The sequence below is a fragment of the Aquarana catesbeiana genome, linkage group LG12 (assembly GCF_042186555.1).
Source record: "Aquarana catesbeiana isolate 2022-GZ linkage group LG12, ASM4218655v1, whole genome shotgun sequence".
Lineage (NCBI taxonomy): Eukaryota > Metazoa > Chordata > Amphibia > Anura > Ranidae > Aquarana > Aquarana catesbeiana.
In genome coordinates, this window is record NC_133335.1 from 492,672 (window position 1) to 518,491 (window position 25,820).

The 25,820-nt window shown below is 47.3% G+C and overlaps 1 protein-coding gene across 1 annotated transcript in view; it reads right to left on the minus strand.

The window, feature by feature from the left end:
• LOC141113782 (cilia- and flagella-associated protein 337-like) overlaps positions 1–25,820 on the minus strand; it is a 178,447-nt gene that overhangs the window by 21,886 nt on the left and 130,741 nt on the right. The window contains exons 18-19 of the mRNA XM_073607063.1: positions 12,411–12,556; positions 12,026–12,243 (exon numbers count right to left, since the gene is read on the minus strand). Coding sequence (XP_073463164.1) covers positions 12,026–12,243; positions 12,411–12,556 — 364 coding nt within the window. The remainder of the gene's footprint in view (positions 1–12,025; positions 12,244–12,410; positions 12,557–25,820) is intronic.

Genomic DNA, 25,820 nt, shown 5'->3' on the forward strand with positions numbered 1-25,820 from the left:
ACTGATGTTTTATCACCAATCCTTGTTTCCCTAAAAAACCCAAATTTTCTAAATACAATTGTCATTGGGACAGAAAGTGAGGTGAAATCTTCTGAACAGGGGCACAGACAGCAAAACAAATGTTACAGGGGTGATAACCCTTCCCTATGTTATCCAAAAAGCTTTAAAATAGATTTTTTGGCTGGAGCTACACTTACAAAATGTACCTGTTCCAAATTACAAACAGATTCAACTTAAGAACAAACCTCCAGTCCCTGTCTTGTTTGTAACCCGGGGACCGCCTGTATACTGCTGTTTAGAGTATATAGGGCCGGGGGGCCCCACGCCTTTTTTTTTTTAATTTGGGTGCGGGGTTCCCCTTAATATCCATACAAGACCCAAAGGGCCTGGTAATGGACTGGGGGGGGGGTCAACATTACATTAAAGCCGAAAGCAGTTTTAAATGACTTTTATTCCTTTAGATATGTCATTTTGCTCTCGGACTGTTCTAAACACAGGAAACATGCGCCACTTTACAGGCATACTATAGACACCCCCAGGTACGAAATTTAAAGGAATATTTCACTTTTATTGTTTCACTTTAAGCATCATTAAAATCACTGCTCCCAAAAAACAGCCATTTTTAAAACATTTTTTTTGCATTGATACATGTTCCCTGGGGCAGGACCCGGGTCCCCAAACTCTTTTTAGGACAATAACTTACATATTAGCCTTTAAAATTTGCACTTTAGATTTTTCACGTTCGTGTCCCATAGACTTTAATGGGGTTTGTGTGTTCGCACAAATTTTTTGCCTGTTAGCATGTTCTGCCGCGAACCGAACCGGGGGGTGTTCAACTAATCCCTAGTAGAGGCTTTGTCGGGATTTGGAGATTTATTTCAGGTACACAGGAGATTTAGGAGTGGTGAGAGATGTGACATAATCCTGCATTACGCCATTACTCACAATAATAGCAGCTAACCTCGGGTGGTGCTTGGACTAACTGGGCAGAGGTCATACAGTAAGTATGAAGCTGAATACAAATGCTTGGGGCCATGGAAATGGATGGGTGGCCATGGGTGGAGTGTACTGGGAGAACATTGACCCTATACATACAGGTCACACAGAGTATGGAGCTGGAATACAAACACCTAGGACCATGAGAGTGGACGGGTGGCCATGGGTGGAGTGTACTGGCAGAACATTGGCCCTATACATACAGGTCACACAGAGTATGGAGCTGGAATACAAACACCTAGGACCATGAGAGTGGACGGGTGGCCATGGGTGGAGTGTACTGGCAGAACATTGGCCCTATACATACAGGTCACACAGAGTATGGAGCTGGAATACAAACACCTAGGACCATGAGAGTGGACGGGTGGCCATGGGTGGAGTGTACTGGCAGAACATTGGCCCTATACATACAGGTCACACAGAGTATGGAGCTGGAATACAAACACCTAGGACCATGAGAGTGGACGGGTGGCCATGGGTGGAGTGTACTGGCAGAACATTGACCCTATACATACAGGTCACACAGAGTATGGAGCTGGAATACAAAATGCTTGCAACCATGGAAATGAAGGGGTGGCCATGGGTGCAGAGTACAGGGGGAACATTGACCCCATATGTTCAAATCACGCAGAAAGTATGGACCTGGAATACAAACGCTTGGGACCATGGAAATGAAGGGTATAGCCATGGGTAATATGTACAGGGTGAACATTGACCCTATACATACAGGTCACACAGTGAGTATGAAGATGGAATACAAACACCTGGGACCATGAGGGGTGGGCATGGGTACGGTATGAGTGCCACACACCCCGATAATGTTCCTTTCAATGTTATCCATTTATCATTCTTTATCTGTCTAAATATCTCCAGGCAAAAAGTTAAATACAAGAGACACATACAGGTATATATATTTTTTTGTATGCCAGAATATTCTCATCTGCCCAGCCCCCCTTCTGTCAATGAAACACTTCTACCAGACAGATAACCAAGGAGGGTGACACCACTTTCTATTTTGCATTAAAAGAATACACTGGTGTCACCTTATTGTCTCAGCAGAAGCATATTAATGGAGGTCATCCATGTACAAGGCTATAGAACCCCAATAATAAAATCACACAGCTCACTCTGGTTACTTACAGTATACAAGTCGGGTTCAATCCTTTTTTTCCTCAGGAAGAAATACGGCATAAAATCTCATTGAACCCCAAAGACTTATTATAGATTACTAGAGGAGGAGGCTGCATTCATTATTTTCCCATTTATTCTCTACTGGTGGCCCTGGCAGTAGTACCCTTCCTGTATAAGGGTGACAACCCTGACCTGCATATATGGAGGAGCGGTGTTCTGTAGTCCACAAGGATAGCTGGGAAGAATTGAACTGATAGAATGCAGCACAGACAGGGAGCCCAGGACGGCTCTAGATTCCGATCAGCTGCTATTATTTGTACTTCTCCTACCTGTACAATGAAAGAGAGCAAACATTGTGAGTGATGTTTGTATTTCTGGAAATGTCAGATCTCTCAGCCGTGTCAGTGAAGGAAAGCTCTGTGACGGGTCTGACCTATAGGAAGGAGATCCGGAATATTCTGTGCTAGGCGTGTCTCCTCCTCATTACTGATCAGGAACAAAGATCTACTCCCAGGATACAGAAAGATTCTCCTATTCTGTGCTCAGTCCCATGAAATGGAGATACTGGACACAAAGCTTATGAGGGCGTCAAGTACAGAGCTTCTCTATTTGCTGCTCCTCCATTAAAGTAGAAAAGGTCATCACAAGGCAGCAAGCTTTGTCTATGAGGATGTAACATGTGAGATCCACCAGCAGCCATCATATAATAATAACTCTTCCCAGCAGCAGAAGATTCTATACCGGCTTAATGAATCCTGCAAACCCCCTCGTGGCTTCCTGGAATCCCCTTTGCCGCATCCCGCAAACCCCCGCCCCGGACTCACGCAAACCCTGCCTCGGCCCCCCGCAAACCCTGCACAGGCCCCCTGCAAACTCCTGCCCGGCCCCCCCCGCAAACCCCAGCACTGCCGCCCGCAAACCCTGCCCCGGCCGCCCTAAAACCCCTGCCCAGGCCTCCCGCAAAACCCTGCCCGGCCCCCTGCAAACTCCTGCCCGGCCGCCCTAAAATTCCTGCCCAGGCCCCCTGCAAACTCCTGCCCGGCCGCCCTAAAATTCCTGCCCAGGCCCCCTGCAAACTCCTGCCCGGCCGCCCTAAAAAGCCTGCCCAGGCCCCCTGCAAACTCCTGCCCGGCCGCCCTAAAAACCTTGCCCAGGCCCCCTGCAAACTCCTGCCTGGCCGCCCTAAAAAGCCTGCCCAGGCCCCCTGCAAACTCCTGCCCGGCCGCCCTAAAAACCTTGCCCAGGCCCCCTGCAAACTCCTGCCTGGCCGCCCTAAAAACCCTGCCCAGGCCCCCTGCAATCTCCTGCCTGGCCGCCCTAAAAAGCCTGCCCAGGCCCCCTGCAAACTCCTGCCTGGCCGCCCTAAAAAGCCTGCCCAGGCCCCCTGCAAACTCCTGCCCGGCCGCCCTAAAAACCCTGCCCAGGCCCCCTGCAAACTCCTGCCCGCCCGGCCGCCCTAAAAAGCCTGCCCAGGCAACCTGCAAACTCCTGCCCGCCCGGCCGCCCTAAAAAGCCTGCCCAGGCAACCTGCAAACTCCTGCCCGCCCGGCCGCCCTAAAAACCCTGCCCAGGCCCCCTGCAATCTCCTGCCTGGCCACCCGCAAAACTCTGCCCGGCCCCCTGCAAACTCCTGCCTGGCCACCCGCAAACCTCTGCCCGGCCACCCGCAAACCTCTGCCCGGCCCCCCGCAATATCCTCGCCCAGATCTAGACAACAGGAAGTGCCAAATTTATCCTATGTGGGATCACAAACATGTAACTGGCAAAAGTGGCCCCTAGTGGTCATGGTAAAAACTTCCATCAAATTTAAAAATAAATCTATACACACCATCCAGTTATTATAGCGCAGATATGGAAATATTAAGATGATCCTATGTGGGGTCACAACCATGTAATTGGCAGAGGGGCCCCTAGTGATCAGACTAAAACTACAACAAAATCTAACAGACAGAGAAATCAGATCATCCCCTCAGAGGGGAATTATCCTGGAAAAAGCCTCACGTCATCCCGCAACACATCACTAAGAAAAGGACTGCCTGAGTGATGTCATAATATAGGAGGATTGGGGACAAGATGCTCGGCCATACACTTCTAAACTAAACACCTCCTTATCGGCTTTATACATCCATCATAATAGGATTCCAGACAACAGGAAATGACATCCAACTAGTACAGCGCAGATCTGGACAACAGGAAGTGCCAAATTATCCCATACGGGGTCACAACCAAATGTTTACCAAAAGCAACCCCTAGTGGTCAAAAGAAAAACTGCATTTCAACCAAATAATATATCATATAAAAAATAAAATAATAATATACAAAAGAGAAAAGTACACTAGATTCCCAAATGTATTGGTCCCCCCTTTACACACACATGACCTTTAATGACCCCCCAGTCTTAGTCCGGAGGGTTCAATATTGAGTTGGCTCCGCCTTTTGCAGCTATAATACCTTTACCTCTTCTGGGAAGGCCGTCCACAAGGTTTAGAAGGGTGTCTATGGGAATGTTTGACCATTCTTCCAGAAGCGCATTTATGAGGCACAGATGTTGGATGAGAAGGCCTGGCTCTAATGTATCCCAAAGGTGTTCTATGGGGTTGAGGTCAGGACTCTGTCCAGGCCAGTCAAGTTCCTCCACCCCAAAACTCGCTCATCCATGTCTTTATGGACTGTCAGGATCCGAGGGGTGAACAGCCAGCGGTGAGACAGTTTAGTCGATTTAAAAAAGCTTTATTCAGCAAAAAGCAACAGAAAAATGACAAACTTTGTCCTCAAGAGCAGTTCAAACAACACAAAACTCTTCTTATCAGTAGAAGACATTTGTCATAATGCTCAGTGTCCCAGCCACAGCCTATCACATAGTAAAGTCCCAGGTCAGGGACGGTCACCCAGAGGGTTCAAGAGAGACAACAGAGGTCCTTCCAACTCCTCTCAGCTCTGATCACAAAGCAGCCATTCCTCTCGGCCTCTCTGACCGGCCTCTCTGACCGGGTGTCTAATAAGTAGGCCTGAGAGGGAAGTACTTGCCCTGTTTTATTAACCCTCTCCAGGCCGACTCTCTACAGGACCTTGCTTTGTGCACCGGTGGGCAGTCATGTTGGAACAGGAAGGGGCCGTCCCCAAACTCCTCCCACAAAGTTGGGAGCATAAAATTGTCCAAAATGTCTTGTTATGGTGATGCCTTCAGAGTTCCCTTCACTGGAACTAAGGGGCCAAGTCCAACACCTGAAAAACACCCCCCACACCATAATCCCCCCTCCCCCCACACCATAATTCCCCCCCCCCCGTCCACACCATAATCCCCCCTCCCCCCACACCATAATTCCCCCCCCCCCGTCCACACCATAATCCCCCCTCCCCCCACACCATAATCCCCCCTCCCCCCACACCATAATCCCCCCTCCACCAAGTGGTTTGGACCAGTCAGACTGTCCCAGTCAGCTTTGCACTCCACACTGCAGGTCTCCTCAAACAAGATCCTCTGGCTGACTTGATGGGGGATCTTCCATAGAACCTCCATCCAGCCCTTCAGCTGTAATAGCCGTGTTTTCCTACACACTGGGACCCAACTTACCTTGAATCATTACTCATTGAAAGCTCTCCTATCTACAAGGAACTGGTCTGGGGTATCTATGTCCCCCAATGGGTGGAGGGACCTCCTGTTTAGCTCCCATACTGTTGGTGGATCTCTGGCAGCATGCAATTTCAAAGTTTTCCTTCTATGTATTGTATATGATGCTCAGTTCAAATACCCGGCTATACCGATGGACATCTCTCTACACAGACCGACATCTCTCTACACAGACCGACATCTCTCTATACAGACCGACATCTCTCTATACAGACCGACATCTCTCTATACAGACCGACATCTCTCTACACAGACCGACATCTCTCTATACAGACCGACATCTCTCTACACAGACCGACATCTCTCTATACAGACCGACATCTCTCTACACAGACCGACATCTCTCTACACAGACCGACATCTCTCTACACAGACCGACATCTCTCTATACAGACCGACATCTCTCTATACAGACCGACATCTCTCTATACAGACCGACATCTCTCTATACAGACCGACATCTCTCTACACAGACCGACATCTCTCTACACAGACCGACATCTCTCTATACAGACCGACATCTCTCTATACAGACCGACATCTCTCTACACAGACCGACATCTCTCTACACAGACCGACATCTCTCTATACAGACCGACATCTCTCTATACAGACCGACATCTCTCTATACAGACCGACATCTCTCTACACAGACCGACATCTCTCTATACAGACCGACATCTCTCTATACAGACCGACATCTCTCTATACAGACCGACATCTCTCTACACAGACCGACATCTCTCTACACAGACCGACATCTCTCTATACAGACCGACATCTCTCTACACAGACCGACATCTCTCTATACAGACCGACATCTCTCTATACAGACCGACATCTCTCTATACAGACCGACATCTCTCTATACAGACCGACATCTCTCTACACAGACCGACATCTCTCTACACAGACCGACATCTCTCTATACAGACCGACATCTCTCTATACAGACCGACATCTCTCTACACAGACCGACATCTCTCTACACAGACCGACATCTCTCTATACAGACCGACATCTCTCTATACAGACCGACATCTCTCTATACAGACCGACATCTCTCTACACAGACCGACATCTCTCTATACAGACCGACATCTCTCTATACAGACCGACATCTCTCTATACAGACCGACATCTCTCTACACAGACCGACATCTCTCTATACAGACCGACATCTCTCTACACAGACCGACATCTCTCTACACAGACCGACATCTCTCTATACAGACCGACATCTCTCTACACAGACCGACATCTCTCTATACAGACCGACATCTCTCTACACAGACCGACATCTCTCTATACAGACCGACATCTCTCTATACAGACCGACATCTCTCTATACAGACCGACATCTCTCTATACAGACCGACATCTCTCTATACAGACCGACATCTCTCTATACAGACCGACATCTCTCTACACAGACCGACATCTCTCTACACAGACCGACATCTCTCTATACAGACCGACATCTCTCTACACAGACCGACATCTCTCTATACAGACCGACATCTCTCTATACAGACCGACATCTCTCTACACAGACCGACATCTCTCTATACAGACCGACATCTCTCTACACAGACCGACATCTCTCTACACAGACCGACATCTCTCTATACAGACCGACATCTCTCTACACAGACCGACATCTCTCTATACAGACCGACATCTCTCTACACAGACCGACATCTCTCTACACAGACCGACATCTCTCTACACAGACCGACATCTCTCTATACAGACCGACATCTCTCTACACAGACCGACATCTCTCTACACAGACCGACATCTCTCTATACAGACCGACATCTCTCTATACAGACCGACATCTCTCTACACAGACCGACATCTCTCTACACAGACCGACATCTCTCTACACAGACCGACATCTCTCTATACAGACCGACATCTCTCTACACAGACCGACATCTCTCTATACAGACCGACATCTCTCTACACAGACCGACATCTCTCTACACAGACCGACATCTCTCTACACAGACCGACATCTCTCTATACAGACCGACATCTCTCTACACAGACCGACATCTCTCTATACAGACCGACATCTCTCTATACAGACCGACATCTCTCTACACAGACCGACATCTCTCTACACAGACCGACATCTCTCTACACAGACCGACATCTCTCTATACAGACCGGCATCTCTCTACACAGACCGACATCTCTCTATACAGACCGACATCTCTCTATACAGACCGACATCTCTCTACACAGACCGACATCTCTCTATACAGACCGACATCTCTCTATACAGACCGACATCTCTCTACACAGACCGACATCTCTCTACACAGACCGACATCTCTCTATACAGACCGACATCTCTCTACACAGACCGACATCTCTCTACACAGACCGACATCTCTCTATACAGACCGACATCTCTCTATACAGACCGACATCTCTCTACACAGACCGACATCTCTCTACACAGACCGACATCTCTCTATACAGACCGACATCTCTCTATACAGACCGACATCTCTCTACACAGACCGACATCTCTCTACACAGACCGACATCTCTCTATACAGACCGACATCTCTCTATACAGACCGACATCTCTCTATACAGACCGACATCTCTCTACACAGACCGACATCTCTCTACACAGACCGACATCTCTCTACACAGACGGACATCTCTCTACACAGACCGGCATCTCTCTACACAGACCGACATCTCTCTACACAGACCGACATCTCTCTACACAGACCGACATCTCTCTACACAGACGGACATCTCTCTATACAGACCGACATCTCTCTATACAGACCGACATCTCTCTACACAGACCGACATCTCTCTACACAGACCGACATCTCTCTATACAGACCGACATCTCTCTATACAGACCGACATCTCTCTATACAGACCGACATCTCTCTACACAGACCGACATCTCTCTACACAGACCGACATCTCTCTACACAGACGGACATCTCTCTACACAGACCGGCATCTCTCTACACAGACCGACATCTCTCTACACAGACCGACATCTCTCTACACAGACCGACATCTCTCTACACAGACGGACATCTCTCTACACAGACGGACATCTAGAAGGGGGCTGTGTGTTACAGATGGGGGGAGGTTGGTCACTAGAAGGGGGTTGTATGTTACAGATGGGGGGGTTGGGTCACTAGAAGGGGGCTGTGTGTTACAGATGGGGGGGTTCGGTCACTAGAAGGGGGCTGTGTGTTACAGATGGGGGGGTTGGGTCACTAGAAGGGGGTTGTGTGTTACAGATGGGGGGGTTGGGTCACTAGAAGGGGGTTGGGTCACTAGAAGGGGGCTGTGTGTTACAGATGGGGGGGTTGGGTCACTAGAAGGGGGCTGTGTGTTACAGATGGGGGTTGGTCACTAGAAGGGGGTTGTGTGTTACAGATGGGGGTTGGTCACTAGAAGGGGGTTGTGTGTTACAGATGGGGGGGTTTGGTCACTACATATAGTTACATAGTAGGCGAGGTTGAAAAAAGACACAAGTCCATCAAGTCCTACCTATGTGTGAAGGGGGTCACTAGAAGGGGGTTGTGTGTTACTGATGGGGGGGTTGGGTTACTAAAAGGGGGTTGTGGGTTAGAGATGGGGGGTTTGTTCTCTGGAAGGGGGTTGTGTGTTACAGAAGGGGGGGTTTGGTCACTAGAGGGGGGTTGTGGGTTACAGATGGAGGGGGTCACTAGAAGGGGGTTGTTGGTTACAGATGGGGGGTTTGTTCTCTGGAAGGGGGTTGTGGGTTACAGATGGGGGTTGGTCACAAGAAGGGGGTTGTGGGTTACAGATGAAGAGTTGGGTCACTAGAAGGGGGTTGTGTGTTACAGATGGGGGGGTTGGGTCACTAGAAGGGGGTTGTATGTTACAGATGGGGGGTTGGTCACTAGAAGGGGGTTGTGTGTTACAGATGGGGGTTGGTCACTAGAAGGGGGTTGTGTGTTACAGATGGGGTTGGGTCACTAGAAGGGGGTTGTGTGTTACAGATGGGGGGGTTGGGTCACTAGAAGGGGGTTGTATGTTACAGATGGGGGGTTGGGTCACTAGAAGGGGGTTGTGTGTTACAGATGGGGGTTGGTCACTAGAAGGGGGTTGTGTGTTACAGATGGGGTTGGGTCACTAGAAGGGGGTTGTGTGTTACAGATGGGGGTTGGGTCACTAGAAGGGGGCTGTGTGTTACAGATGGGGGGGTTCGGTCACTAGAAGGGGGTTGTGTGTTACAGATGGGGGGTTGGGTCACTAGAAGGGGGTTGGGTCACTAGAAGGGGGCTGTGTGTTACAGATGGGGGGGTTCGGTCACTAGAAGGGGGCTGTGTGTTACAGATAGGGGGTTGGTCACTAGAAGGGGGTTGTGTGTTACAGATGGGGGGGTTGGGTCACTAGAAGGGGGTTGGGTCACTAGAAGGGGGCTGTGTGTTACAGATGGGGGGGTTGGGTCACTAGAAGGGGGCTGTGTGTTACAGATGGGGGGGTTCGGTCACTAGAAGGGGGTTGTGTGTTACAGATGGGGGGGGTTCGGTCACTAGAAGGGGGCTGTGTGTTACAGATGGGGGGTTGGTCACTAGAAGGGGGTTGTGTGTTACAGATGGGGGGGTTGGGTCACTAGAAGGGGGTTGGGTCACTAGAAGGGGGTTGGGTCACTAGAAGGGGGCTGTGTGTTACAGATGGGGGGGTTGGGTCACTAGAAGGGGGTTGTATGTTACAGATGGGGGGTTGGGTCACTAGAAGGGGGTTGTGTGTTACAGATGGGGGGTTGGTCACAAGAAGGGGGTTGTGTGTTACAGATGGGGGTTGGTCACTAGAAGGGGGTTGTGTGTTACAGATGGGGGTTGGGTCACAAGAAGGGAGTTGTGGGTTACAGATGGGGGGTTTGTTCTCTGGAAGGGGGTTGTGGGTTACAGATGGGGGTTGGGTCACAAGAAGGGGGTTGGGTCACTAGAAGGGGGCTGTGTGTTACAGATGGGGGGGTTGGGTCACTAGAAGGGGGCTGTGTGTTACAGATGGGGGGGTTCGGTCACTAGAAGGGGGTTGTGTGTTACAGATGGGGGGGTCACTAGAAGGGGGTTGTTGGTTACAGATGGGGGGTTTGTTCTCTGGTAGGGGGTTGTGTGTTACAGAAGGGGGGGTTGGGTCACTAGAAGGGGGTTGTGTGTTACAGATGGGGGGTTGGTCACAAGAAGGGGGTTGTGTGTTACAGATGGGGGTTGGTCACTAGAAGGGGGTTGTGTGTTACAGATGGGGGTTGGGTCACAAGAAGGGAGTTGTGGGTTACAGATGGGGGGTTTGTTCTCTGGAAGGGGGTTGTGGGTTACAGATGGGGGTTGGGTCACAAGAAGGGGGTTGTGGGTTACAGATGAAGGGTTGGGTCACTAGAAGGGGGTTGTGGGTTACAGATGGGGGGTTTGTTCTCTGGAAGGGGGTTGTGGGTTACAGATGGGGGGTTGGGTCACTAGAAGGGGGTTGTGGGTTACAGATGGGGGGTTGTTCTCTGGAAGGGGGTTGTGGGTTACAGATGGGGGGTTGGGTCAGTAGAGGAGGGTTGTGTGTTACAGATGGGGGGTTTGTTCTCTGGAAGGGGGTTGTGGGTTACAGATGGGGGGTTTGGTCACTAGAGGGGGATTGTGTGTTACAGATGGGGGTTGTTCTCTGGAAGGGGGTTGTGGGTTACAGATGGGGGGTTGGGTCACTAGAGGGGGGTTGTGTGTTACAGATGGGGGGTTGGGTCACAAGAAGGGGGTTGTGGGTTACAGATGGGGGGTTGGGTCACTAGAGGGGGGTTGTGTGTTACAGATGGGGGGTTGTTCTCTGGAAAGGGGTTGTGGGTTACAGATGGGGGTTTGGTCACTAGAGGGGGATTGTGTTTTAAAGATGGGGGGTTGTTCTCTGGAAGGGGGTTGTGGGTTACAGATGGGGGGTTGGGTCACTAGAGGGGGGTTGTGTGTTACAGATGGGGGGTTGGGTCACAAGAAGGGGGTTGTGGGTTACAGATGGGGGGTTGGGTCACTAGAGGGGGGTTGTGTGTTACAGATGGGGGTTGTTCTCTAGAAGGGCCTGCCCCCAGGGATGTTACTTCTTTGTTGTACCTGGCATCCTCCTCCTCCCCCGGGTGTCCTAATAAACCCCAAAGTCGTGGTCTGAAGATATGGCGTTGAATGAAGGAAAGATTGGAGGGTTTCTGACCAGATCAAGGACTGAACAGGAAGGTCAGATGCCGGAGTTTCGAGAAATTCTTACATGTTCTGCTGGAAGCTGGATGGTTTCTTCAGGTTCCAGGTTCGGGATTGGCCAAATGTGCCCACATGACTTCCATCACAGGTCCAGAGCTTGGCTGTTCGGTCACAGGAGCCGCTGACGATGAATGGTTCCACCTCAAACTGGAAGATTTCCAAACTGACCACTGTGTCGTTATGTGCCGCCCAGCTGAAGAGTAATGGAGGCCTCACCCTCTTCGCCTGCAGAAGAATTTAGATGAAAAGTTTTATACCCAAGGCAGGGCAAGACAGAACCCCACACTGCCCCAGCAGTCCATCAAATCAACATAAGAGGATAGAGCGCCCCCTGTGGGTACAAACAACCTGAGGGGCTCCTTTATTCTCTGCCCACATGCGGGGTGAATTACCTGAGTCTGAGGGTGGAGATCATACTGTGAGATGTCCCAAACCTGGATGTAGCCGGAGGTGTCACCGGACACAAGAAGGCGATTGGTGTCATCACTCGCCATACCGAACACCGACTCATCCGCTTCCCCCGGGGCATAGAAGGAGCCTGTAGGAAAACACAGGAGGGGGGTCAGTATAACACAGGAGGGGGGGGGGTCAGTATAATACAGGAGGGGGGGTCAGTATAATACAGGGGGGTCAGTATAATACAGGGGGGGGGTCAGTATAATACAGGAGGGGGGGCAGTATAATACAGGGGGGTAGTATAATACAGGAGGAGGGGCAGTATAATACAGGAGGGGGGTCAGTATAATACAGGGGGGTCAGTATAATACAGGAGGGGGGTCAGTATAATACAGGGGGGTCAGTATAATACAGGGGGGGGGTCAGTATAATACAGGGGGGTCAGTATAATACAGGAGGGGGGTCAGTATAATACAGGAGGGGGGGCAGTATAATACAGGGGGGTAGTATAATACAGGAGGAGGGGCAGTATAATACAGGAGGGGGGTCAGTATAATACAGGGGGGTCAGTATAATACAGGAGGGGGGTCAGTATAATACAGGGGGGTCAGTATAATACAGGGGGGGGGGTCAGTATAATATGGGAGGGGTCAGTATAACACAGGAGGGGGGGTCAGTATAATACAGGAGGGGGGTCAGTATAATACAGGGGGGTCAGTATAATACAGGGGGGTCAGTATAATACGGGGGGTCAGTATAATACAGGGGGGGTCAGTATAATACGGGGGGGTCAGTATAATACAGAGGGGTCAGTATAATACAGGGGGGGTCAGTATAATACAGGAGGGGGGTCAGTATAATACAGGGGGGGTCAGTATAATACAGGGGGGTCAGTATAATACGGGGGGTCAGTATAATACAGGGGGGGTCAGTATAATACGGGGGGGTCAGTATAATACGGGGGGTCAGTATAATACAGGAGGGGGGGTAGTATAATACGGGGGGGTCAGTATAATACAGGAGGGGGGGTCAGTATAATACGGGGGGTCAGTATAATACGGGGGGGTCAGTATAATACAGGGGGGTCAGTATAATACGGGGGGTCAGTATAATACAGGGGGGGTCAGTATAATACAGGGGGGTCAGTATAATACGGGGGGGTCAGTATAATACGGGGGGGTCAGTATAATACAGGGGGGGTCAGTATAATACGGGGGGGGTCAGTATAATACGGGGGGGTCAGTATAATACAGGGGGGGTCAGTATAATACAGGGGGGTCAGTATAATACGGGGGGGTCAGTATAATACAGGGGGGGTCAGTATAATACGGGGGGGTTCAGTATAATACAGGGGGGTCAGTATAATACGGGGGGGTTCAGTATAATACGGGGGGGGGTCAGTATAATACAGGGGGGTCAGTATAATACGGGGGGGTCAGTATAATACAGGGGGGTCAGTATAATACGGGGGGGTCAGTATAATACAGGAGGGGGGGTAGTATAATACGGGGGGTCAGTATAATACAGGAGGGGGGTCAGTATAATACGGGGGGGTCAGTATAATACAGGGGGGTCAGTATAATACGGGGGGGTCAGTATAATACAGGGGGGTCAGTATAATACGGGGGGGTCAGTATAATACAGGAGGGGGGGTAGTATAATACGGGGGGTCAGTATAATACAGGAGGGGGGGTAGTATAATACGGGGGGTCAGTATAATACAGGAGGGGGGTCAGTATAATACGGGGGGGTCAGTATAATACAGGAGGGGGGGTAGTATAATACAGGGGGGGTCAGTATAATACGGGGGGTCAGTATAATACAGGGGGGTCAGTATAATACGGGGGGTCAGTATAATACAGGGGGGGTCAGTATAATACGGGGGGGCAGTATAATACAGGGGGGGTCAGTATAATACGGGGGGTCAGTATAATACAGGGGGGTCAGTATAATACAGGGGGGGTCAGTATAATACAGGAGGGGGGGTCAGTATAATACAGGGGGGGTCAGTATAATACAGGGGGGTCAGTATAATACGGGGGGTCAGTATAATACAGGGGGGGTCAGTATAATACAGGGGGGGCAGTATAATACGGGGGGGTCAGTATAATACAGGGGGGGTCAGTATAATACAGGGGGGTCAGTATAATACGGGGGGGTCAGTATAATACAGGGGGGGCAGTATAATACAGGGGGGGGCAGTATAATATGGGAGGGGTCAGTATAATACAGGGGGGGTCAGTATAATACGGGGGGGTCAGTATAATAAGGGGGGGTCAGTATAATACGGGGGGGTCAGTATAATACAGGGGGGGTCAGTATAATACGGGGGGTCAGTATAATACAGGGGGGTCAGTATAATACAGGGGGTTCAGTATAATACAGGGGGGTCAGTATAATACAGGGGGGTCAGTATAATACGGGGGGTCAGTATAATACAGGGGGGTCAGTATAATACGGGGGGTCAGTATAATACGGGGGGTCAGTATAATACAGGGGGGTCAGTATAATACGGGGGGGTCAGTATAATACAGGGGGGGGGGTCAGTATAATACAGGGGGGGTCAGTATAATACAGGAGGGGGGTCAGTATAATACGGGGGGGTCAGTATAATACAGGAGGGGGGGGCAGTATAATACGGGGGGGTCAGTATAATACGGGGGGTCAGTATAATACAGGGGGGGTCAGTATAATACGGGGGGGTCAGTATAATACAGGGGGGGCAGTATAATACAGGGGGGGTCAGTATAATACGGGAGGAGAAGACCTTCTCAAACACAACAAGACCAGGAGATCAGAACTCCCCCCATTACATTGGTAGATCGATCATAGAGAGGTAGAGAATCCACTGACTCTCCTGTGGGGTGATTTTAGTGATTAGTATATATAAAATGGAGATAGTGAAAGCTCCATAATCCCAGACATTTGATTCGAATGATTTATTGATGAAGTCGCTATAAATAGGACACCTTTATACTTTACATAACATGACAATCCGGATTATCATCCCACATGCTGGAAATTTAATGATAAAGATAATTATCTGAGATATCAAACGATCGGCGTTCTGATGAAGGTCGCACTGAGCAGAGGAAGAAATCTCCAGAATCATATTGAAGACAAAGAGATGAATAATAGAGACGGATTCTATGGAGTCCTGATGGAGGAACTTCCCGTGTAGAGCAGAGTAATATCTCCTTGTCATCATCTGTATTGATTGGAATCGATCATTGATTATAAGCAGCAAATATTTCCTCAATATAGATATTGAATGGTTGTAGCAAAACACAATAAATGTCGATCAATGAATGTGGCAGTTCTGTGGTACAAACCATTCCCGATAAATAACGATCGATACGAAATCCTTCATTAGAGAGGATTGGAGGCGGCCGATGTGGGATCTTGCTGCAGATTTCTCTTTCAATGAATGAAGATCACAATCAGTGGATGGAGATCACAATCAGTGGATGGAGATCACAATCAATGGATGGAGATCACAATCAATGGATGGAGATCACAATCAGTGGATGGAGATCACAATCAGTGGATGGAGATCACAATCAGTGGATGGAGATCACAATCAGTGGATGGAGATCACAATCAATGGATGGAGATCACAATTAGTGGATGGAGATCACAATCAATGGATGGAGATCACAATCAGTGGATGGAGATCACAATCAGTGGATGGAGATCACAATCAGTGGATGGAGATCACAATCAGTGGATGGAGATCACAATCAGTGGATGGAGATCACAATCAGTGGATGGAGATCACAATCAGTGGATGGAGATCACAATCAATGGATGGAGATCACAATCAGTGGATGGAGATCACAATCAGTGGATGGAGATCACAATCAATGGATGGAGATCACAATCAGTGGATGGAGATCACAATCAGTGGATGGAGATCACAATCAATGGATGGAGATCACAATCAATGGATGGAGATCACAATCAATGGATGGAGATCACAATCAATGGATGGAGATCACAATCAATGGATGGAGATCACAATCAGTGGATGGAGATCACAATCAGTGGATGGAGATCACAATCAATGGATGGAGATCACAATCAGTGGATGGAGATCACAATCAGTGGATGGAGATCACAATCAATGGATGGAGATCACAATCAGTGGATGGAGATCACAATCAGTGGATGGAGATCACAATCAATGGATGGAGATCACAATCAATGGATGGAGATCACAATCAATGGATGGAGATCACAATCAATGGATGGAGATCACAATCAATGGATGGAGATCACAATCAATGGATGGAGATCACAATCAGTGGATGGAGATCACAATCAGTGGATGGAGATCACAATCAGTGGATGGAGATCACAATCAGTGGATGGAGATCACAATCAATGGATGGAGATCACAATCAGTGGATGGAGATCACAATCAATGGATGGAGATCACAATCAATGGATGGAGATCACAATTAGTGGATGGAGATCACAATCAGTGGATGGAGATCACAATCAATGGATGGAGATCACAATTAGTGGATGGAGATCACAATCAGTGGATGGAGATCACAATCAATGGATGGAGATCACAATTAGTGGATGGAGATCACAATCAGTGGATGGAGATCACAATTAGTGGATGGAGATCACAATCAGTGGATGGAGATCACAATCAGTGGATGGAGATCACAATCAGTGGATGGAGATCACAATCAATGGATGGAGATCACAATTAGTGGATGGAGATCACAATCAGTGGATGGAGATCACAATCAGTGGATGGAGATCACAATTAGTGGATGGAGATCACAATCAGTGGATGGAGATCACAATCAGTGGATGGAGATCACAATCAGTGGATGGAGATCACAATCAATGGATGGAGAACACAATCAATGGATGGAGATCACAATCAATGGATGGAGATCACAATCAATGGATGGAGATCACAATCAGTGGATGGAGATCACAATCAGTGGATGGAGATCACAATCAGTGGATGGAGATCACAATCAGTGGATGGAGATCACAATCAATGGATGGAGATCACAATCAGTGGATGGAGATCACAATCAATGGATGGAGATCACAATCAATGGATGGAGATCACAATCAATGGATGGAGATCACAATCAGTGGATGGAGATCACAATCAATGGATGGAGATCCCAATCAATGGATGGAGATCACAATCGATGGATGGAGATCACAATGTCTGAGGATCATTTCTCAGTGTGTGAAGTAATCGATCGTCATTTTCCAGTCACAATCTCAGCAGTTCAGCTTTGTTTAGAAGAGTATGAATGGATAATTCCCAGAGAAAGTCCTCAGTGTTAGGTTGTGGCGGTAAAGTTGGGCTTCAATGATTGGATCGGTTGATGGCCTAAGAGCTGGATTTCAATCGTTCATCTTCACATAAATTTGCTGTAAATGAGGTTTTTCTCGGTAATAATAACCTTCAATTCCTGGAGTTCCTCTATGAAGACAGAGCCGGCCGGCTGATCTTAGAGTCCCTTTTCAGAGATCTTGAGGCTTCTGTGGGTGGGGGGGCTCCATTGCCGGATTGAATAATGTGATGACCTCCCTTGATTGACACGTTTCGTCCTCCAATCAGAGGGCTTCTTCAGAATAGGGAGGAGTTATGCAGATGCTCCTTTTATCTTCCTTGGTTTGGACTTCAATGATCTCCCAATTAAGCTGATTGTCTTCATGTTTTTCCACTTCGATCCCAATACATACAGATTAGGAATCAATAGTGCTGGACAGGTCAGCATATAAGTGATAGCGCCACCTTGTGGCCACATTTCATATCTCAATAAATTCATTTAATCTCTCATATGGTAAGTCCAAAAAACATTTAAGAATTATTTCATCACCTTCAAAGATTGTGATAATCCAAACTGGTAATACCAGAGAACTAATGGAAAAAATCATCACAGGGAGAAAAAGAGAAAGAAAAGGGAAAAAAGAGAAGAGCATGGTACATAGTTAGTGGTAGATAGTTAGTGGTAGATAGTTAGTGGTACATAGTTAGTGGTACATAGATAGTGGTACATAGTTAGTGGTACATAGTTAGTGGTACATAGTTAGTGGTACATAGATAGTGGTACATAGTTAGTGGTACATAGTTAGTGGTACATAGTTAGTGGTACATAGTTAGTGGTACATAGATAGTGGTACATAGTTAGTGGTAGATAGTTAGTGGTAGATAGTTAGTGGTACATAGTTAGTGATACATAGTTAGTGGTAGATAGTTAGTGGTACATAGTTAGTGGTACATAGTTAGTGGTACATAGTTAGTGGTACATAGATAGTGGTACATAGTTAGTGGTAGATAGTTAGTGGTAGATAGTTAGTGGTACATAGTTAGTGGTACATAGTTAGTGGTACATAGTTAGTGATACATAGATAGTGGTACATAGTTAGTGGTAGATAGTTAGTGGTAGATAGTTAGTGGTACATAGTTAGTGGTACATAGTTAGTGGTACATAGTTAGTGGTACATAGATAGTGGTACATAGTTAGTGGTAGATAGTTAGTGGTAGATAGTTAGTGGTACATAGTTAGTGATACATAGTTAGTGGTAGATAGTTAGTGGTACATAGTTAGTGGTACATAGTTAGTGGTACATAGTTAGTGGTACATAGATAGTGGTACATAGTTAGTGGTAGATAGTTAGTGGTAGATAGTTAGTGGTACATAGTTAGTGGTAGATAGTTAGTGGTAGATAGTTAGTGGTACATAGTTAGTGGTACATAGTTAGTGGTACATAGTTAGTGATACATAGATAGTGGTACATAGTTAGTGGTAGATAGTTAGTGGTACATAGTTAGTGGTACATAGTTAGTGGTACATAGTTAGTGGTACATAGTTAGTGATACATAGTTAGTGGTAGATAGTTAGTGATACATAGTTAGTGGTAGATAGTTAGTGGTACATAGTTAGTGGTACATAGTTAGTGGTAGATAGTTAGTGGTACATAGTTAGTGGTACATAATTAGTGGTAGATAGTTAGTGGTACATAGATAGTGATATATAGATGGTGGTAGATAGTTGTTTGACGATAAAGTAGAGAGGAGATTCATTTAACAAAGAGGTAAGTAAATAGTAGCGCCATCTTGTGGCCAATACTCATATTGCTTTTAATTCATCCGATTTTTCCTTGTAATATTTTACAAATATAATTTCGATATATATCGTTAATCTCATAATTTGACTAAAAAGACAAAGAACAATAATTAACAAGGAAGATCGGAAGAAGGGGAATGTAGATCAAAGAACACGATTTTTAATAATTATAACAAGACAAAAATTTCCAACATTTAACTGTCAAGAAATACTTTTAGATTGCTCTCCGGGTTCAAACCGTTCGGCGTTAAGCTCTCCGGGTTCAAACTGTTCGGCGTTAAGCTCTCCGGGTTCAAACTGTTCGGCGTTAAGCTCTCCGGGTTCAAACCGTTCGGTGTTAAGCTATTTAAGTTCTCTATCCAGAATTTTTCTTTTTGTAATAAGATTTTATGAAAGACACCTCGTCTAGGAGGAAGATCTTATTCCAAAAATCCTTCACTGTCCTGGTGATAATCTCTACAATGTTCTGCTGGTGGATTCTCTTCCCTCGCCTCCAATCCTCTCTAATGAAGGATTTCGTATCGATCGCGATCTTCACTGTGAAATGTAGAAGGAATGTTTTGTACCACAGAACTGCCACATTCATTGATCGACGTTTATTGTGTTTTGCTACAACCATTCAATATCTAGATTGAGGAAATATTTGCTGCTTATAATCAATGATCGATTCCAATATAGATGATTACAAGGAGATATTACTCTGCTCTACACAAAAAGTTCCCTCCATCAGGACTCCATAGAATCCGTCTCTATTATTCATCTCAGTTATTAAAGATTTCTCTTTGTCTTCAATAAGATTTTGGCAATTGCTCCCTCTGCTTAGTGTACCCTTCATCAGAAATGGGAATTCCGATCGTTTTTTGATATCTGAGATAAATTATCTATATTATTAAATTTCCAGCATGTGGGATGATAATCCGGATTGTCTTTTTAACAATGTTTTGTACATGTTTTATGTTTTATGTTATCCAAAAGTATAAAGGTGTCCTATTTAGGAAGTAATTTATACCGACTTTATAAATAAGTTATTCAAATCAAATGGCTTAGTTTATGGTGCTTTTCTTTTTGATAGTGAAACCGCACTCAATCTACTTACAAAGGAGCCCAACCCTTCCCCAACACAAGATCATCAAAAGTACTGTATAGACTCCGATCTCAACCAGATCACCATAAAACGGGACAGAAGAGATCACAAGGACTACATACAGGAGACTATTCCAAGATAAGACCATCATTATAGTGAGGACTTCAATCCTACTAGATTACCAGAAGATAGGACAGAAGAGACAACAACATGTACAGGAGACCCCCGACTATTCCAAGACAAGACCATCATTATTAAGGCGAGGACTCCATTCTCAACTAGATTACCAGAAGATAGGACAGAAGAGACAACAACATGTACAGGAGACCCCCGACTATTCCAAGACAAGACCATCATTATTAAGGCGAGGACTCCATTCTCAACTAGATTACCAGAAGATAGGACAGAAGAGACAACAACATGTACAGGAGACCCCCGACTATTCCAAGACAAGACCATCATTATTAAGGCGAGGACTCCATTCTCAACTAGATTACCAGAAGATAGGACAGAAGAGACAACAACATGTACAGGAGACCCCCGACTATTCCAAGACAAGACCATCATTATTAAGGCGAGGACTCCATTCTCAACTAGATTACCAGAAGATGAGACAGAAGAGACAACAACATGTACAGGAGACCCCCGACTATTCCAAGACAAGACCTTCATTATTAGGGCGAGGACTCCAATCCCACTAGATTACCAGAAGATAGGACAGAAGAGACAACAACATGTACAGGAGACCCCCCCCCTGACTATTCCAAGACAAGACCATCATTATAGTGAGGACTTCAATCCCACTAGATTACCAGAAGATAGGACAGAAGAGACAACAACATGTACAGGAGACCCCCCCTGACTATTCCAAGACAAGACCATCATTATAGTGAGGACTTCAATCCCACTAGATTACCAGAAGATAGGACAGAAGAGACAACAACATGTACAGGAGACCCCCCGACTATTCCAAGACAAGACCATCATTATTAGGGCGAGGACTCTATTCTCAACTAGATTACCAGAAGATAGGACAGAAGAGACAACAACATGTACAGGAAACCCCCCCCCCCCGACTATTCCAAGACAAGACCATCATTATTACAATCTCAACTAGATTACCAGAAGATAAGACAGAAGAGACAACAAGTAAAGGAGACTCAACCAGATCACCATAAAACGGGACAGAAGAGATCACAAGGACTACATACAGAAGACTATTCCAAGATAAGGCCATCATTATAGTGAGGACTTCAATCCCACTAGATTACCAGAAGATAAAACAGAAGAGACAACAACATGTACAGGAGACCCCCCGACTATTCCAAGACAAGACCATCATTATTAAGGCGAGGACTCCATTCTCAACTAGATTACCAGAAGATAGGACAGAAGAGACAACAACATGTACAGGAGACCCCCCCCCCCCCGACTATTCCAAGACAAGACCATCATTATAGTGAGGACTTCAATCCCACTAGATTACCAGAAGATAGGACAGAAGAGACAACAACATGTACAGGAGACCCCCCGACTATTCCAAGACAAGACCATCATTATTAGGGCGGGGACTCCAATCTCAACTAGATTACCAGAAGATAGGACAGAAGAGACAACAACATGTACAGGAGACCCCCCCCCCGACTATTCCAAGACAAGACCATCATTATTAGGCCGGGGACTCCAATCTCAACTAGATTACCAGAAGATGAGACAGAAGAGACAACAACGTGTACAGGAAACCCCCCCCCCCGACTATTCCAAGACAAGACCATCATTATTACAATCTCAACTAGATTACCAGAAGATAAGACAAAAGAGACAACAAGTAAAGGAGACACCCCCCCCCCCCGACTATTCCGAAACAAGACCTTCATTATTACAGTGAGGACTCCAATCTCAACTAGATTACCAGAAGATAAAACAGAAGAGACAACAACATGTACAGGAGACCCCCGACTATTCCAAGACAAGACCATCATTATTAAGGCGAGGACTCCATTCTCAACTAGATTACCAGAAGATAGGACAGAAGAGACAACAACATGTACAGGAGACCCCCGACTATTCCAAGACAAGACCATCATTATTAAGGCGAGGACTCCATTCTCAACTAGATTACCAGAAGATAGGACAGAAGAGACAACAACATGTACAGGAGACCCCCCGACTATTCCAAGACAAGACTGTCACAGACCTAGCCGGGACAGAGGCTGTTGGAGAGGACTGTATGCAAGCCTGTTGCCTGTAAGTGTCGCCTTGTTTGTGCTCAGAGAGGTTGGGATATCTGTATACAGACTGGGAGGAAGTGGTATATGACGGAAGCACTCAAGCGGAGTGTGGGACGTTCCGTGACAAAGACCATCATTATTAACCACTTAAGGACCGCCTAACGCCGATTTACGTCGGCAAGGCGGCACGGGCAGGCAAAATCACGTACATGTACGTGATTTGCCTCTCGCGGGTGGGGGGTCCGATCGGACCCCCCCCCGGTGCCCGAAGCGGTCCCGTTCTGTTCCCCGGCGATCCGAGATGAGGGGGAGGCCATCCGTTCGTGGCCCCCCCCTCGCGATCGCCGCCGGCCAATGGGAACACTCCTTTGCTGCTGTATGCTAAACAGCAGCAAAGGAAATGATGTCATCTCCCCTCGGCTCGGTAGTTTCCGTTCCAGCGCCGAGGGGAGAAGACATCAATGTGAGTGCACAACACACACACACACAGTAGAACATGCCAGGCATACAAAACACCCCGATCCCCCCCCCGATCGCCCCCCGATCCCCCCCCAATCACCCCCCCCCCCCCTGTCACAAACTGACACCAGCAGGTTTTTTTTTTTTTTTTTCTGATTACTGCATAGTGTCAGTTTGTGACAGTTACAGTGTTGGGACAGTGAGTATTACCCCCCTTTAGGTCTAGGATACCCCCCTAACCCCCCCTAATAAAGTTTTAACCCCTTGATAACCCTGTCACCAGTGTCACTAAGCGATCATTTTTCTGATCGCTGTATTAGTGTCGCTGGTGACGCTAGTTAGTGAGGTAAATATTTAGGTTCGCCGTCAGCGTTTTATAGCGACAGGGACCCCCATATACTACCTAATAAATGTTTTAACCCCTTGATTGCCCCCTAGTTAACCCTTTCACCACTGATCACCGTATAACCGTTACGGGTGACGCTGGTTAGTTCGTTTATTTTTTATAGTGTCAGGGCACCCGCCGTTTATTACCGAATAAAGGTTTAGCCCCCTGATCGCCCGGCGGTGATATGCGTCGCCCCAGGCAGCGTCAGATTAGTGCCAGTACCGCTAACACCCACGCACGCAGCATACGCCTCCCTTAGTGGTATAGTATCTGATCGGATCAATATCTGATCCGATCAGATCTATACTAGCGTCCCCAGCAGTTTAGGGTTCCCAAAAACGCAGTGTTAGCGGGATCAGCCCAGATACCTGCTAGCACCTGCGTTGTGCCCCTCCGCCCGGCCCGGCCCACCCAAGTGCAGTATCGATCGATCACTGTCACTTACAAGGCACTAAACGCATAACTGCAGCGTTCGCAGAGTCAGGCCTGATCCCTGCGATCGCTAACAGTTTTTTTGGTAGCATTTTGGTGAACTAGCAAGCACCGGCCCCAGGCAGCGTCAGGTTAGCGCCAGTACCGCTAACACCCACGCACGCAGCATACGCCTCCCTTAGTGGTATAGTATCTGATCGGATCAATATCTGATCCGATCAGATCTATACTAGCGTCCCCAGCAGTTTAGGGTTCCCAAAAACGCAGTGTTAGCGGGATCAGCCCAGATACCTGCTAGCACCTGCGTTTTGCCCCTCCGCCCGGCCCAGTCCAGCCCACCCAAGTGCAGTATCGATCGATCACTGACACTTACAAAACACTAAACGCATAACTGCAGCGTTCGCAGAGTCAGGCCTGATCCCTGCGATCGCTAACAGTTTTTTTGGTAGCGTTTTGGTGAACTGGCAAGCACCAGCGGCCTAGTACACCCCGGTCGTAGTCAAACCAGCACTGCAGTAACACTTGGTGACATGGCGAGTCCCATAAGTGCAGTTCAAGCTGGTGAGGTGGCAAGCACAAGTAGTGTCCCGCTGCCACCAAGAAGACAAACACAGGCCCGTCGTGCCCATAGTGCCCTTCCTGCTGCATTCGCCAATCCTAATTGGGAACCCACCACTTCTGCAGCGCCCGTACTTCCCCCATTCACATCCCCAACCAAATACAGTCGGCTGCATGAGAGGCATTTTTATGTCCTCCCGAGTACCCCTACCCAACGAACCCCCCCCAAAAAAGATGTTGTGTCTGCAGCAAACGCGGATATAGGCGTGACACCCGCTATTATTGTCCCTCCTGTCCTGACAATCCTGGTCTTTGCATTGGTGAATGTTTTGAACGCTACCATTCACTAGTTGAGTATTAGCGTAGGGTACAGCATTGCACAGACTAGGCACACTTTCACAGGGTCTCCCAAGATGACATCGCATTGTGAGAGACCCGAACCTGGAACCGGTTACAGTTATAAAAGTTAGTTACAAAAAAAGTGTAAAAAAAAAAAAAAAACACATACAAAAATATAAAATAAAAAAAAATAGTTGTCGTTTTATTGTTCTCTCTCTCTATTCTCTCTCTCTATTGTTCTGCTCTTTTTTTACTGTATTCTATTCTGCAATGTTTTATTGTTATTATGTTTTATCATGTTTGTTTTTCAGGTATGTAATTATTTATACTTTACCGTTTACTGTGCTTTATTGTTAACCATTTTTTTGTCTTCAGGTACGCCATTCACAACTTTGAGTGGTTATACCAGAATGATGCCTGCAGGTTTAGGTATCATCTTGGTATCATTCTTTTCAGCCAGCGGTCGGCTTTCATGTAAAATCAATCCTAGCGGCTAATTAGCCTCTAGACTGCTTTTACAAGCCGTGGGAGGGAATGCCCCCCCACCGTCTTCCGTGTTTTTCTCTGGCTCTCCTGTCTCAACAGGGAACCTGAGAATGCAGCCGGTGATTCAGCCAGCTGACCATAGAGCTGATCAGAGACCAGAGTGGCTCCAAACATCTCTATGGCCTAAGAAACCGGAAGCTACGAGCATTTTATGACTTAGATTTCGCCGGATGTAAATAGCGCCATTGGGAAATTGGGAAAGCATTTTATCACACCGATCTTGGTGTGGTCAGATGCTTTGAAGGCAGAGGAGA